General features: G+C 43.1%; 1 protein-coding gene across 11 annotated transcripts in view; it reads left to right on the forward strand.

Moving 5' to 3' along the window:
• ATP10D (ATPase phospholipid transporting 10D (putative)) overlaps positions 1–14,545 on the forward strand; it is a 48,480-nt gene extending 33,935 nt beyond the window's left edge. For all 11 annotated transcript variants that reach the window (XM_074587978.1, XM_074587986.1, XM_074587983.1 and 8 more), the window contains 9 exons: positions 1,835–2,019; positions 3,700–4,009; positions 5,112–5,188; positions 5,687–5,812; positions 6,275–6,475; positions 8,320–8,400; positions 8,644–8,748; positions 10,073–10,260; positions 12,830–14,545. In XM_074587978.1, the coding sequence (XP_074444079.1) occupies positions 1,835–2,019; positions 3,700–4,009; positions 5,112–5,188; positions 5,687–5,812; positions 6,275–6,475; positions 8,320–8,400; positions 8,644–8,748; positions 10,073–10,260; positions 12,830–13,352 (1,796 nt within the window). In that variant the 3' untranslated portion in view covers positions 13,353–14,545. The remainder of the gene's footprint in view (positions 1–1,834; positions 2,020–3,699; positions 4,010–5,111; positions 5,189–5,686; positions 5,813–6,274; positions 6,476–8,319; positions 8,401–8,643; positions 8,749–10,072; positions 10,261–12,829) is intronic.
• Positions 14,546–15,631: the final 1,086 nt, after the last annotated feature.

Consider the following 15,631-nt stretch of genomic DNA (forward strand, 5'->3'; position numbering starts at 1 on the left):
TGGAGCACATGTACATTGTGATCTGCAGCGTAGAATCACTTACAGCACTTCCTATTCTGCTTCTCTGAGCCTTCCTTTGCTTTCCTAGTGAACGTTACCTGGTGTAGCTGCAGCTGTAACTCTGACTGTCCTCTTAGGACTGAGCAATGAAGACTTTGTCCTCAAAGAATAACAAGCATAAATTCAAATCATATCAGTATTGCCAGGATCATGGAGGACAGCAGTGGTTTGTAGTCCACTACGTAGGCAGGTATGAAATCCATATGGCTACATATAAAGCCTCAGGCCTTTATTTGAATGGAAATCTATTTCTGGAAAGAATAGCCCTAATGTGCAGTACTTAACTAAGCACAGATCTGGATCTCAGCAGTATACATATAGAAACTGGCTTCTGTTGGGTTACGAAGTGATCAAGTATCTCAGAAAGGGGAGTGTTAAGTATAGAGCACCCAAGTTGAAACAACATTTTTCTCTCTCCCCTCGATGCCTGGCAGTGTCTCTAAAGAAGCTTACATCAAATAGAACCAAACATCTTCCTTCCTGCCTCTCTTGGTGACTCACATCAAAATGCAGGCGAAGTGTAGAGCAAGGACCTGGAGGTTTTTGTCTTCCTGGTGACCAGGGACCATGAGCTCTGTGCCCTGTTGGCAGCTACTTACTGAAGAAATGCTGTAGCATCAGAAATTTGCCTGACCTTTTGGCTGTTATCCATCCCCATATGACAGTCAGTGCCTTACGTACAAATTGCTGGCTAGAGTCCCGCGCTAGAAACATGCTAGGAGGGAAGACTTTGCTTTGAAATATTTTTATTGTTTGTCTTTCAGAATGAACCTAGCTGCAACTGGCTGAAGTTTCTTTCTGAGAAACTCTCTTAGCCTGAGAATCCCACAAGCCGAACCATGTCTCCTGGTTATGATTTAGTACCATTTGTATTGTGCAAAAGCCATGAAAATGTCCTGTACCATAGTAAATCACTGTCACGGCAGCTTTTCAGAGATGCTTCTGCTTTATGTTGTGTTACCTCATTGCTGCCAGAGTAGAAGATTTTGTAAGCTGGTTTTAGGGATACAGGTCTGCCTGCTGTGCGCACCAGAAAAGAGGATATCTCTGCTAAAATCTCTGTATTTTTTTGTTGAAAATCTTTCTATAACTACTGTGTTAGAGCAGGTGTTTCCTCCCTGTTGGGAAGAATGTCAAGGTTGGCAGTGCAGGCAGGAGGAAGGGCAAAACACAAGAGTTTAGTGCTGTGAATTGAAAGGAGGTACTGCAGCCGTGAGTAATTGAGAAACCTGATGGTGAATGGCAGGTCTTTACAGCAGTGTGCAAAAATACGATATAAGAAGAGGGGATTTTGTTGTGGAAAAGGTGAGGGCTTGGGACAAGAGGTACAGAGAATTCAGCCTAGAGCAGAGTCAAGAATAAAGAAGAGAAGGGGGCCTTGAGGTAGAGAGGATCGAGGTGATATGTTAAAGAAGGTTTGGGGTAGTCGGAGTAGGAGGGAGTGGAGAGTATTTGTCATGAGAAGCATGGAAGTCTGTGTTCCACAGTCTCTGTGGGATGAAACAACCATGAGAATGCGATAAGTTGCCTTAAAAGGATCTTGTGAAGAGTTGGAGGCCCCTGAGGCTGTAACTGAGGGTACGTGTCAGCCGTCTCACATGTGGTGGGCTCTGGGACAGCAAGATGTGGAAGGGAGCCATTCCCAAGCATGTCACAGAAGGGTGTCTGTTTTGGGATGTGGGTACACACGGAGGACCATCTTGTCCTTTCACTCTTGTAGTGTTTTGGTTTTGTAAATAGAGCAGCACTAATCCTCCTGCTTATCTAAATTAAGGTGCCACTGGCATTGAAGATCGCCTGCAGGAGGGTGTTCCAGACACAATACAGGCACTACGGAAAGCTGGAATAAAAATATGGATGCTGACAGGTGACAAGAGAGAGACAGCTGTCAATATTGCCTATGCTTGTAAACTGCTGGAGCCAGATGACAGAATCTTCACTCTCAAATCACAGAGTAGGGTGAGTGGAAAATTACACTTCTCTTCTATTTCCCCGCCCCCCCCCCCACTCTGGTGAATAATTCAGTCAGGCTATATCACAGGGCAATACAAAAAAATAGAATGTTCTCTGCTTTCCCAAGTGACCAAAGACAACGTAATTTATTGGAAGGTGAAAAAACCTGGAAAACTGACAGTTTGCTTCCTTGCGGGTAAAATATGAAATCCTTTATATGCATGTAACATCTGTTTCTTTATATATTGTCCCTAAATGATGATTAATTATTTTAGTTGAATAGACTGCTTAATTCCTCTTTGTGGTAGGTTTGACGGTTGACATGCTTCACATGTTATTAGAGATTTCAAACGGCTGTGAGCTAACGCATATTAGCAATGTAAGAATTATTGTCATGCAAATTCTATTGAATTAAGTTTTGTGCTGCTTTGTGTAATACAGTCCTCAACCCTGCTTGTCTTGCATAAATGTACAAAGAATTGTCTCATTAAAGTACATCGCACACTATGCAAGAACACTAATCTGCCAACAATTTTATCAGAGAAAAAGCCACCTTTTCCCCACTACCCAATAACTGTGTCGTGCGATAAAGAGTGATTAAAAACGCTGCTGATTTGGATGGCAAGTCGAATCCTACTTGATCATTGTGTCCCCTTGTGGACGCTTATAATCAGCTGTTTTTCAATTCTTGTTTTTTACCAATTTTGGGTTTCTTCGGAGAGAAATTACTCGCAGTAACTGGTAAAGCCGACATATGAAATGTCTCTCCTCCGAGCAGAGACATGAAATCTAAGACTTCTCCAAGGGACCGGAGGATCCTTTCATTTTTCTTTTTATCTCTGCTTATATGTTACTTTAGAAATTCAGTTTGTATCTGCCATAAAAGATTGTGTGGCAAGTGGTAACTGTGGGGAAAATAAAAGTGAAAAAGAAAGGATTTTCCGTTTAGTTGTGTTTGAGGAAAGCTTGGGGTTCGATTTTTCTTTTTTCTTCCTTTTTTCCTACTGAGGAAGGAGTGTCTGTCTCAGTGAGAACTGAGCCCCTTTTGCGGAAGTGCTCATCCTCCCTCTAACTGGGCTTTGAAATGATAGACAGGATTTTTTACTGTTGTATTTCAAAGTAAAATAATAAGAGTATTTAATAGTATGTATTTCCTTCTATATAGCATGCATTACGTATATTGATATCGAGAGTCTTTTGGGCGATTATGTTGATTCTGTCAAGGTAAAAAATTCCACAAGGCCAGTTCTTCAGTAATTCATTGCAGCTCACCTATAATCTGACTTGAAATGCACTTTTGGCTTTGCGTGCCAGATGAAAGAAAGGTAGAGAGCACAAGTCTTCTATCAAAGCTGTATTTATATTACAGAATCTTTAATGGTTGTTTTTTCTCCTAGTCTATGAACATTTTCTGATTTGCTTCAGTTTTTTTCCCTTCTCCTAGTACAACACACAAGCCAATCTATTTAAGCAAAGTTAAATCACGGGCCCTTTTATTAACAACAGAGTGCATCTTTTGTGATTTTAAAGGATTATTCAGCCTCATGTCTGAGCCTTTCTGGATTCAAGTGATATGCTACACAAGGGCAGCATTTCACCTTTTCTCCATATGTATTTTATAAGTTCAAATGGGAGCCAGAGCACGAACAGTACTTAATAAGTTGCCTTTCTCTTGCCTTTAATTAGGATGCCTGTGCCTTGGTGATGAGCAAAATTCTAGAAGGCATCCAAAAGAATACTTCTACAAAAAAAAAAAACAGTCAGAAACTTGGGAATGTCTCTGCAAGTCCCTCCACCCAAGCTCCAGGGTGCAGTGCAGGCCTGGTTATTGATGGAAGGTCTTTAGAGCATGTCCTTCATGACAGTCTACAGAATATTTTCCTGGAACTCACAGAAAAATGTCGGGCTGTAGTCTGCTGCCAAGCCACGCCACTGCAGAAGAGTGTCCTGGTCAGACTGGTGCGGAATAAGCTAAAGGCAATGACCTTAGCTGTAGGTGAGTCCTGTGGTTATCTTCTCTTCTCTGAAAAGAAGTAGAAGCCAGTTTTTTCTCTCCTATATTTTTGTGAACGTCTGTCACAAAATTCACTGGAGCCATACACCTGGAGGTGTTCAAGGCCAGGCTGGATGGGGCTTTGTGCAACCTGGTCTAGTGGGAGGTGTCCCTGCCCATGGCAGGGGGGTTGGAACTAGATGATCTTTAAGGTCCCTTCCAACCTTAAACCATTCTATAATTCTGTAAGATAATCCTTTGAATTGTAGTTGTCTCTGGCATAAAATGAAGTTAGTCAGCTGAACTAGCAAATTTTGTCCGTAAATGTACTCATGATAATCTAAAGCAACAAGAACAGCAGCAGCCATGCACAGTGTTAAGTAACGTGTCCAAAGGAGCAAGTAAGGGGGTTTTCCTTGTTATTCTCCATCACAACTCCCCAAAATAGAGAGGGAGAGGGGAGATGACTGGCTGTGATGTCAAACACCCATATTTTCTGTTCCAGCACACCAACTAAATTCTGACAAAATGAACAGCTAATATCTATTTGGAGAATATAGCGCTGTTCAGTCAGGCCTTCTGCTTACTAATCCTGCTTTCCATAGAGTTTTCTGTAGGCTGCACTGTTGGCCATAAAAGTGTTTTTCTCTGAAGTGTCTGGTATTAGAATCATAGAATCAGAACTGCCTAGGTTGTAAGGGACCTTTCAGATCATCTAGTCCAACCATCACTGACAAAAAACATCACTAAGCCATATTGCTGAGCGCTACATCTACCCGTCTTTTAAATACCTCCAGGGTGGTGACTCAACCACTTCCCAGGGCAGCCTGTTGCAATGCCTAATAACCCTTTCGGTGTAGAAATTTTTCCTAATATCCAATCTAAACTTCCCCTGGCGCAACTTGAGGCTATTTCCTCTTGTGCCATCGCCTGTTATTTGGGAGAAGAGACCAACCCCCACCTGGCTACAGCCTCCGTTCAGGTAGTTGTAGAGAGCAATTCCTGCCACCTCCATGGCGATGTGATAGCCAACAAAGCTGCCTCCAGGTTGCATTCCAAATAAGAGAGGTTAGTTTTGATTTTTCCCCTTTTTTTTTCTCCGTAGGTGATGGCGCCAATGATGTCAGTATGATCCAGGTGGCTGATACTGGTGTGGGAATATCGGGCCAAGAAGGCATGCAGGTAGTGTATACAAAGACAGCTGCAAATGACATCAGATTCCATTTTAAATCTGTTCAGAGTTTAGCCTGGAGACCCAGTGCCCCACAGTCCGTTACTGTACACGAGCAAGAGTTTGCAGCCTGAGCTCACACCCAGGCCTCAGCGCTCTTCCAGGAGCAGATTCCAAACAAGAGAGCTTGCTGCCTGTCACCGAACTCGCTGTTACTCCTGTCCTGCCAGGAAACAAGCAGCCGAGCATCAGTGATTTCTGTGCAGTTGTGTGGTGAGAACAGAGACAGGCATGTTCCCACCTATGTTGTGTTGGGCTGAGCTGTGTGTTAGTGTAAAACATGGTATGGAGGGGCTCAGAGCTAAGTGCGGATAAGACTGTAAGCACTATGTATAAAAAATCATAAAATGAGAGTTTCCAACAGTAGGTAAGTTGCTGACTTGGCAGCATCTGAAGCTTCTCTTTAAAGGGTTGGTTATAACATATCCTTTCCTTCATGTGCATTGCAGGCTGTGATGGCAAGTGACTTCGCAATCTCTCAGTTTAGACACCTCAGGAAGCTGCTGCTTGTTCATGGTCACTGGTGTTATACCAGACTTACCAACATGGTGCTTTACTTTTTCTACAAGAATGTGGTATGTAGCTGTCCGTTCCAAGGAAATCACAGTTTGCGTATTTGAGAACGCTGAAGGGTTTAGTGGGGCTTTATTTTTAGCTTCTACTGTGAATGGGTTCAAAAAGCTTATGTCAAACAATTCAGTTTCCCACTTATGTCTGCAGAGACCAGAGACTCATTCCTTGGATAGAATTTCCCACTCAAAGCCATTGTCTGATTTGATTAAGCAGTGGGTAACGGGTGTTACTAATGTGATGGCAGTATGGCTATTTAAAAAAAGTCATGTCCAGTTTTGAAATGTAAAGCTGTGTGCTAGTCAAATACAATTTCAAAGCGTGGGCTTGGCATGAACTCCACATCATTTATACTTAATTTTCCACAGATTACTGTAACCAGACCTTAGATCTTGCCTGTTTTCCTGCTGGCTTTTAAAATGCTTGTCTAGAGATAACATTTTATCATGTCATCTTTGACTTTTCAGGCCTATGTGAATCTCCTGTTCTGGTACCAGTTCTTCTGCGGGTTTTCAGGCACATCCATGACTGACTACTGGATCTTGATTCTTTTCAATCTCCTTTTTACATCGGTGCCACCCATCATTTATGGCGTCTTGGACAAAGATGTGTCTGCAGAGATGCTCTTGCAGCTCCCCCAACTGTATACGATGAGCCAGAAATCTGTGGTAGGTTGACGAATGGTTCGTCTGAAGCAAATTGAAATGGTCAGCGTTCGAGCCATCTCTGTCTTTCTTTCCTTCATGGTTCACATCAGGCAAACATGGAAGTTTAAAACCACTTTCTCTACTAGAAAAAAATCTAGGCCTGTGCAATATGTGCACAAATAAAAGCTGTTTTTTCAAAAGATTTTGTAGACTCTTTTCAGCCATACACACAATTTTATTAGAGATTTGGATGATAAGAGAAACTAAGGACTTCAGGTGAAGCAATGTACTAGATAAACATCATTACCAGTGTGTTCACCTCCTTCACTGCCTCAGCTGTCAACATGCTTCCTCCAAATGGGTTTCTTTTGAGCATCTGGGCTTGCTTTTAAAGATAAGGGCGCTAGACACTGTTTTTTCACTGTCATCTAAGGGTCTCAACTGCCAAAGTACTGAGGAATGGGTAAGAACCAGAGCAGGTTCCATTCAAATAATCCTCAAGAACGTTCTGTCATTCAGGGTTCTTTCCCCTTATGTTCTGGAATTTGCGGGTGGCACTTGTCTCCCATCTGAAAACACTCTACATCATATCTGTGAGTAAATTCTGTCCAAACATTTAGCACAGAAAACTAGTTTCTAAATAAAAATTATATAAATCAGTAAGCATTTTCCTGGTTTCTGCTTTGCTTAGCATGAATTCTAGCATAATTTTATCTTTTTTTTTTTTTAAATTTGACAATTAAAATAACATTTTTATTGTAACAGTTGAATTGTTAAGTAGTATAACATCTCCTTTCTTGCATGGGAGCACAGTGAAATAATTGCTTTAAGTGCAGCACAGAAGAAAGAGAAATGCTTTAAAAGGCGTAGTGTCACAATACTGCACCATGACATCGCAAGTGCACAGCTCTGTACAAGCTATAAAAATGGACAGTAACTTGGGTTCATCTTCAGTAATTTAATGAACTTCCCTGACAGGCAAATTAGGAGATACGTTTCCCACACCCCCTCCAGAGAGCAGATCAGCTCTTGTGAGGGCTGAATGGCTTTTTGGAGAAGCCCATCTCTCTCCACTAATAGTAGAGGAAGTCCTGGGAAACCAGACTGCTCCTCTTTGTGTCTCAATTCAGTGCCTGAAGGAATGGGATGTATCTGAGCCAGGGCAGCCATGATTTCTTTCCTAAGCGGTTGAGCTGTCATGGCAGCTTGCTGCCACTGAATGAGGAAGGCTCATTCCTTCTCCTCTCCTCCCTTCTTTTCTTCCCCTTCCCTGCTTTCACCCACAGTTAAACTACCTTCCCTATGCCAGCTTGATTGTCCCATCAGATCCTTGCAGGAGCCGATTTGACTCACTAAAACAGCAGTGTGTTATTCCGGCAGCAAAGTGAATTGATTTCTCGCATTCGAGTGAGTTAAGTGAGCTCACAGAGGAGTCGGGTCTGCACAGAGCAGTCAGCCGGCACAAATTAAGAGGCAGAAGCGCACGTACTAAAAAGAAAGGGGTGGAGATAGAAGAAAGTGTGACTTGGCATTCAGTGATGGCAAGCTGCTAGGGTAATTCCCTGTCCCCTGGCCCTCTCCCTTCCGTAGTGCTCAGGTACGGCTCTGGGAAGTGTGTCCTGGCAGAAACCGCTGTAAGATCAGAGCTCCCAGATGTGGCTGCTGATGTAAATACTAAGTGTTAGCTCCATGTGCAGAGTGAGCTCTTCATTCATACTATCATAACACAAAAGATGCCTCCTCATTGGGAAACTAACTGGAATTACTTCTGCAGATAATCTTTCCCCACGTCCAAATTAATGCTAATTAAGGGTGCAGCAATTTGTTCCATTTGTTTCAATGACATTATCTTTTTTTTCTTACAGGCTTACTTACCGTCAGCTTTCTGGATAACCTTGCTGGATGCTTTTTACCAAAGTCTCGTTTGCTTTTTTGTGCCTTACTTTGTAAGTGCTGGATATGAAATTCTTTTGTACGTTTTGGCAAATCAGTCAGGCAAATTAGAGAATAAAATGAAGTGTGTGATTTTTACTTCCTTGTATATAAATGTGTCCTAACAGGATCATCATTGGAACTGAGCTGAACTGTGTGCATGCAAATACGTATGGTATTGAAACTATTGATGCCGCTTTGTGTATTAGGACTATACATAAAGAATATATTCCACTGACCGCTGTCTTCCTTTACAGACGTACTACGGCTCAGACATAGATGTTTTTTCTTTTGGAAACCCTATAAACACAGCAGCGCTCTTCATAATACTGTTTCACCTTCTCATTGAGTGCAAGTCTGTGGTGAGTACTTTGTTTCCAAAAGAGTATATTTCTAGCAGAGTATGTGCATACAGCTTTCATTAAAATTAAGAGGAAGAGCGAGCTTCATATACAGAACAGAATAAGTAGAAAATGGCCAAAACCTAAATATTTTATGTGTCCGTGTGAGCTCTCCTAATGCATCTGTCATTGGAGCCAATAGAATTACTCATATGACTAAAATTAACAAAATTTGGCCTCAGAATTATTTATAAATAGTGAAAGGATCCTGCCTCGTTAGAGTCCAGTGGTTTGGGGGATGCCAGGTTAGTTTTGCAAATGGTAAAACCAGCCAGTGGTCTACTGAGCCTTCCTCAGTTCCCAAAGCCTGCATCTCAAAGACAACAACATGAACTGTTGAGTTTGAATGCTTGGAACTGATGATCTGCTCTGTGGCCAGGAGAAACAATTCAGAGGTATATTTTGGTGCCAGAACTAGAGAACCGATATGCTACAGAAATGCTATTCCAGTTTTTAATAAAGTCTGTGCAAGCTAAAGCATCTGCATTAGCATGGATAAATTTACAGCCCTTACGAGGGTAATACTTGGCTATTTTGCATAATATTAAAGACAATACAGTAATATTTACAGTAGGACACAGATTGGCTTTTTCTCTGTCATTTTTTTGAAAAATATTTTTTAGGATTGTTTCATAATGGATGAAATTTCAAGTTTTGATTCAATCTTTTCATTGTTCTTTTGGGAGCTTGGCAGCAGTGATAAAAATGTCTTTATGAGACATTTATGGGTAGCATGAGTGTTTCCACACTCTGAATAGGAAAACATTACTTAAATGGGTTTTATTTGGTGGTTTTGAATGTGAGCTGTCAGACCAATGACAGTGTTGTTTCTGTAGTAACTATTATAGCCATTTAGGTGTAAAATTACAGAAAACTCCGATGTAAAACCGTGAATCAATGTCTCAAGCAAGGGGGTGGTGCCACGTGAAGATCTCGCCTCCTTGCTTGAGAAGGCTTTTTCTGCTGCCAGTGGATGAGGTGGTCATCTGAGGCAAATGGCACAAGAAATGTCTTTCACAAAGGAATCAAAAGATTTAGTAGAAGAAAAAAACCGAAATGGCTGGGTTACCTGTGAACTGTAGGAAGGCAGCTCCATTCTTCCTGGAATGTTTTGTATGAAATTAGGAATATTATCTGAACAGATCTATGCTCTGTTACGTTAAGCAGCTCTCCTTGGAGGAAGAGTGCGTGCCTGTCCATGCATTCACGCGTACACTCATACAGGTGTTACAGGTCTTGCTGTTTACAGCTTAAATCTCATTTCTTTCCTTTTTCTGAATTGCAGACGTGGATACATACAGTAGTTATAGCTGGCAGCATCCTGTTTTACTTTGTCTTCGCTCTGGCTTTTGGGGCCACCTGCAAAACGCACAACCCACCATCAAATCCTTACTGGATCATGGAAAAGCACATGACAGATCCGGTATTTTACTTAGTTTGCCTCCTGACTACTTGTGTTGCTCTGCTACCCAGGTGCGTTTCTGTTTTACAATTGCAGATTGTTGTTATTTAGTTTTCTTTGGGTCAGTGATGCTATAAATCTCTCTGGCTAGAGGTCTTCTCTCCCCCGCCATCACCAGTGTAAGGAAAAATTCATAACTTTACCGGACCAAGGCATGTGAGAACAGCTCCTCGGTGACATGTTCTCAAAGTAAATTTCAGTAAATAAAAAATTTCTTTTGTAATTTGGATTATATTAAATGATTTATATTATGTTAAAAATTGTCTTTGGAGATAAAAAACAGTAATCTCTGTAACCACAGAGTTTATACACAAATCATTTAAATTAGTGATCAAAGTTGACCATGTACTACACACAGAAGTACTGTGCTTAGTCTGTGTTTATTTGTGAAAGCAATTTCTGCTTGAAATTGATGTCATGAATATGTATAAGAATATTTAGAATGAAGACTGCATGTACAGGCTTCTTTGTGGAGTGGAAACACGCTGACTAGATTCACAAGGGCTCCTGGTTTGTGTTTTTGCCGTGCCTAACGTTCAAGTGTTTTGCCTCACTGAAGAAGTCGTAGCCCCAAGTTCGATAACTCATTCACCCTGGAAGGGCAGGAGCTGGGTGGAGGTCCCAGACACCAGCATGCTGACAGGGAGACAGCTGAGCGAGCCAACAGAGAAAAATTGTGTGAAAACCAGTAAAAGAGACTTTGTCAAACTCTTGGTCTAGCTCTGTTGAGTAGCCACAGCCACCTTCCTTTCACTGCCTGAACTCAAATCTGCAGACTATTAGCAAAGTGCCTCCAGTGCTAATTTGTTTATTCTTCTGTGTTATGTCTCGTTCTTTCCCCCTCATATAATTTCTGAAAGAGTGGGACTTGAAACTGAATTGCACTGAGAGAAGTTTTGGGGAGAGTAACTGCTGTTTCCTCCTCACATGACATCATTTCACACCGTTAGGCACAGTCTGAGCACACTTTCTGGCCAAGCGCTGCAGTCCAGGCCGTGTGAGTTGTCAGTGCCACGGGCAGAGCTGTGGCTGTAGGTGCCTGCAGCGGCCACCAAGCGTTTGAGTCCCCTTTGAACACGTCCTGATCTGCTTCTTAAGCACGTCAGACGGGGTTTTGCCACACTCATCGGAGATTGTGATGGATAGCTCTGGTTCACGCTTCAGTTGAGCAGAAGGACAAACCGTGAGGTGCAAGAAATGTGTGTGCTCTTCCCTCCCCATCCCTGCTCTCAGCTCGGCTTCAGGTGGTGACAGCAGAGCCTTTTCTTCCACACACAGTACATTTCCCTCACATGACAATTAAATAGATAAATGCTGTCCTAGGACCTTTTGGTAGGGCTGTAGATAGCCTCGGTAGGAGAAAGCTTTCAGCTTGGTGACTGCTTCCCACGTACAGGTGTTCAGTTTTGAAGACAGTGTTTTTCACGGTGAGTTAAAGGCAAAGTATTTAGACTTCCCAGTGAAACTCTTTGAGTCATTTGCACTCTCCCTGTGCCAATACCTCAGAAGATTTGTAGCTGTTGTGGCTAATTCAAGCTTTTCTGCTTCAGTGGTTTGAAGTGAAAGTGCATATGAGGGAACTGCTGCTGTCACATGTAGGGTTTTTTCCTTGCTTATTTCGGATGTAATCCTTTGTAAGGTGCTGAGAAGCCGCCCCTCTGTGAAGCTAAAGGGGACTGTGAAGCTAAAGGGTGCTCTACACCTTCTAGCCCGAGGGAGTGAGACTGGGGAGTTCACTGAAGTTTTTACGGAGCAGTTCTCCTATGGAGGGACAGATGTTGGATGCCCTGTTGTCTGAAAATCCACTGCAAACATCTATGATTAAAACCTCTGCCCAAACTAAGTTTCCAGTTAGTTCTAATATGAATTATTCGTAGAATATTATTCTGGAACATCACTTGTGCTCCATATTCCTCTTACTGCATGTGGTGCTTTTTCTTTGGCCTTTGCCTTCATGTTTATTCTTGGTTCTGGTGAATTCTCTGGCTCCTGCAAAAGTTAAGAATTTTAAAACGATGCTCTGCCTACTCTTCCCAACTTTCCAGGGCTGTGTTAGTGTTGTATTATCAATGCAAAACAGCAGGGATAAACAGCTTCTCTGTTGGAAGCATGACCTTTTCTAGGCCAGATTTTTTCCACAGTAGCTCTTAACTCCTTATATCTGCACTGAAGTGCCAGGGAAACTCTAAACCACACGCTGATTTTGATGCCTTTGTTCTGGAGCCTGAGGCTGGGCACAGAAAGCTCCACTTCCAGTGCCGTTGGGACCCCAGCCCTTCACTGGAGTGGCGAGTGCACTTTGCCGCAGGAACTGGGCTGTAGGAGAACCGTGTCCAGGACAGAAAAATGGAAGCACCTGAGATCAGTAGCTGTCTTTGAAAATGCCAGTTTTAAAACATCTCGTGATGCAGCTGCTGGCCTTAACAGTTTATGTTCACAAAACGGCACCTGCAAAAACTGTTCCAGAGGCTGCTGCAGCCTCGGGGTTACTTGAATCGTGTTTGGTTTCCTTTAGCGTGGCTGGAAACAGTTTTGATTCTGCTTCTAAACAGCTTATTTGAAACTGTGTTTATTTTGTAGATACTTGCTGAGAGTTCTCCAAGGAACATTGTTTCCGTCTCCAGTGTTGAGAGCCAAGCACCTTGACAGACTGACCCCCGAGGAGCAGAGGGAAGCCATTAGGAGATGGAAAGATGACGGCATTGTAAACTGTAGAGTGGAGTTCCAGGCTGCTTCTGGGTCTCCCAGCTCAGCCACGGGTGCTGTACTGGAGGAAGAAAGCAATGCCAGTGTTTCGCCAACATCTAAAACACCTTTTCAGGCCTGTTCGGGAGATGGGTTAGTAGAGGACACCGCCTTCTTACCAGACACTCAGGATGAGCCTGGGAATACAAATGGCTTGAACTCTGAAAAGACCGTGTTTCTGAATTCGTCAGAGGAAACTAATTCAGACGCATTTGGTGGTAATAACTCATGTGCCACAGTCTCTGCGTGTGCTTCTGAAGAGGGCAGCAGTGCTGCTTCTCCAGCACACAGAGCAGGTTTGAGTTCTGTTTTGCGTGAAGAAGATGCTTCGATGTATTTTACAAAGCTGGAATGCTAACTGTTTAAACCCAAGAGTAATAACTGCTGATTTATGCTCTGCTGTGGTTTTGTTTTCTTCAGCTTTTCTTAAAAGCTTTTAGCTTTTTTGTTTATAAAGCTTTTCAATAATTTATTAAGATGTTCAAGATCTAAATGTCTGGGTTGTTTTTTTTTATATTTTCTTCACACAGTAGACTTTGCATACTGCTTATTTCTTGTATGCAACATTGCATAATACCTCCTGGTGTTATGGACAGGACATGCCCTGAACATGGATTTGCAGGATGCAGTTCAGGTAAGCCAGCCTGCTCCCTTGCACTGCTACCCTAAAATCCCAGCGTTTCCTGGGCTTCCCCACTTGCTGAAGTATGAAGTAAGCAGAAGAGCTGGGATGTAGCGTTGTCACCGGCTGGCTTGGTGCAAGACTTCTCCAGTATGTGTGTTGAGTAATTGTTTTAGCCATCGTGGTCCAGTTTGCTCACCGGGCTCTTGTGTGGGCCAGCGCAGTGCTGGCCAAGCACAATTCTAGCCACCAGAAGAGCGGCCCAGATGAGATTCGTGTCATGTGTCTCCCTCGTCTTCCACAAAAAGAGGGAATCCTGGTGCAGCCTGTTGTTCTCCATGATACTTCATCCTCCTGCTACATATCCCTCCTTTTTGTCTCCATGTCCTGTTTCACGTCATTCCCCACTGAGTGGACGACTGCTCCTCCTCACCCAACTTGGATGTTGGCTGCCTGACTTGAAACTCTACCTCATGCCTGCACTGCAGAGTTGTCTGCGGGCGGCCGTGGGTAGCTCCAGTCTGTCCTCAGGTCCTCTCTTACAAATAGCAGCTTCTAGCTGACGACATGACTCTTCTTCACTCTCCGGTGTTTTTACATTCTTCCAGACTTTTATAATAAACAGCTTAAGTATCTCTAAAGGCTGCTCAAAGGAAGGTGTAGCCAGTTGCATGTCCCACATTTGAGCTGTGTTGCTCCTCTGGCTTGGAGATGTCCCGCTTCTGCTGGTTTCCCACCGCTCTGCACTGCACAAAAGCTGGCTGAGGGGCATCTGGCTACTTCTGGATTCCAGTCTGTCTAAAATACTGCCACCTTGTTACTTCCCTCCCCAAAAAGTTACACGGCCAATTTATGGAGGAACTTAGGAAATTGTTTGTATCCACTAGCACCTGTTCAAATAAACAGTTTTCTCAAACTGTAGCTGCTAATGAATTATTAGTATCGAGCCCATTTTTTGGTTCTGTTTCTTTCTAAATCTTTCTGCTTTCAGATTGCCAAGATCTGTGTGTTTATTTTTAGGCACCGTGTTAGGGGCGAGGGCTCTGCTTTTTAATTGAACCGTGAGCTTTCCATGTCAATGATCAACATTGCATGTTCCACATCTTTTGAGATCTCTGAAAGAATTTAAACAAACGCTGTGAGGTCTGAGGCAGCTGCTGCTACGCAGGGCAGATACCGAGGGCATGCTAAGTTCATTCAAATGCAGGTCACCACATGTTACCGAAAGTTTAACAACGGTTCTGTTTTCGAAAGGTAGAATGTAATGAGGGCTGACTCCATCCCCAGTGTTAGTGAGGAGAAAAAGATCCTTTTTGTTTAGCCTGGAGAAGAAAAACAGTGGAAGGGGCCAGTGATGACAGCCATTTCTGCAAATATTTTTTTTTAATTTGGTTCAACATATGACAAAATATTTTGGGTAAGTTCTAACACAAGGTTAGTGGGGACCTTTGAAGTGATGGCAGACAGTCAAATTCTAAGAGATCATGTTGAGCGTGTTGGTTTGCAGTTTGCTTTTCAGATGTTTATCTGTAGCATCCTTCTTGCTGCAGGGGGTACCTTGCAGGGAGTGGGCTCCAGGTGTCCTGGGTGAAATATCTTGGCTTTCTCGATGAGCCATGGGTACTGCCAGGTGTCCAGGAAGAAGATGCAAAATGGAGATGAGCTGGTACAAGGGCAGGATCGTAGAGGAACAGACTTGCTGGGACTCAGTGAAGTCCTCTGCTCTACTCCACAGCCCCAAGGCAGGCTGGGCTCTACCCCAATCATTCCTAGCAGATGTTCTCCTGGTGTAAAGAGCTCCAAGGGAGGAGGCCAGGATCGTGCTTTTCTGCCTTTAAAGTCAAATACTCGTTTTGTTTCTATTTTCTCACTTGAATATTTCTGCACCTTAAATCTACGGCTCCAGAGAGCAGTTCTGTGGTTCTAGAGGTCCATGACTCTAGGGCTGAGGTACACTGAGCTCTCGCGGAGGAGCTCTGGGGCCTGAGGGAGCGCAGGGCTCAGCTCTCTCCCCT

The sequence above is a fragment of the Larus michahellis genome, chromosome 5 (assembly GCF_964199755.1).
Source record: "Larus michahellis chromosome 5, bLarMic1.1, whole genome shotgun sequence".
Taxonomy (NCBI): Eukaryota; Metazoa; Chordata; class Aves; order Charadriiformes; family Laridae; genus Larus; species Larus michahellis.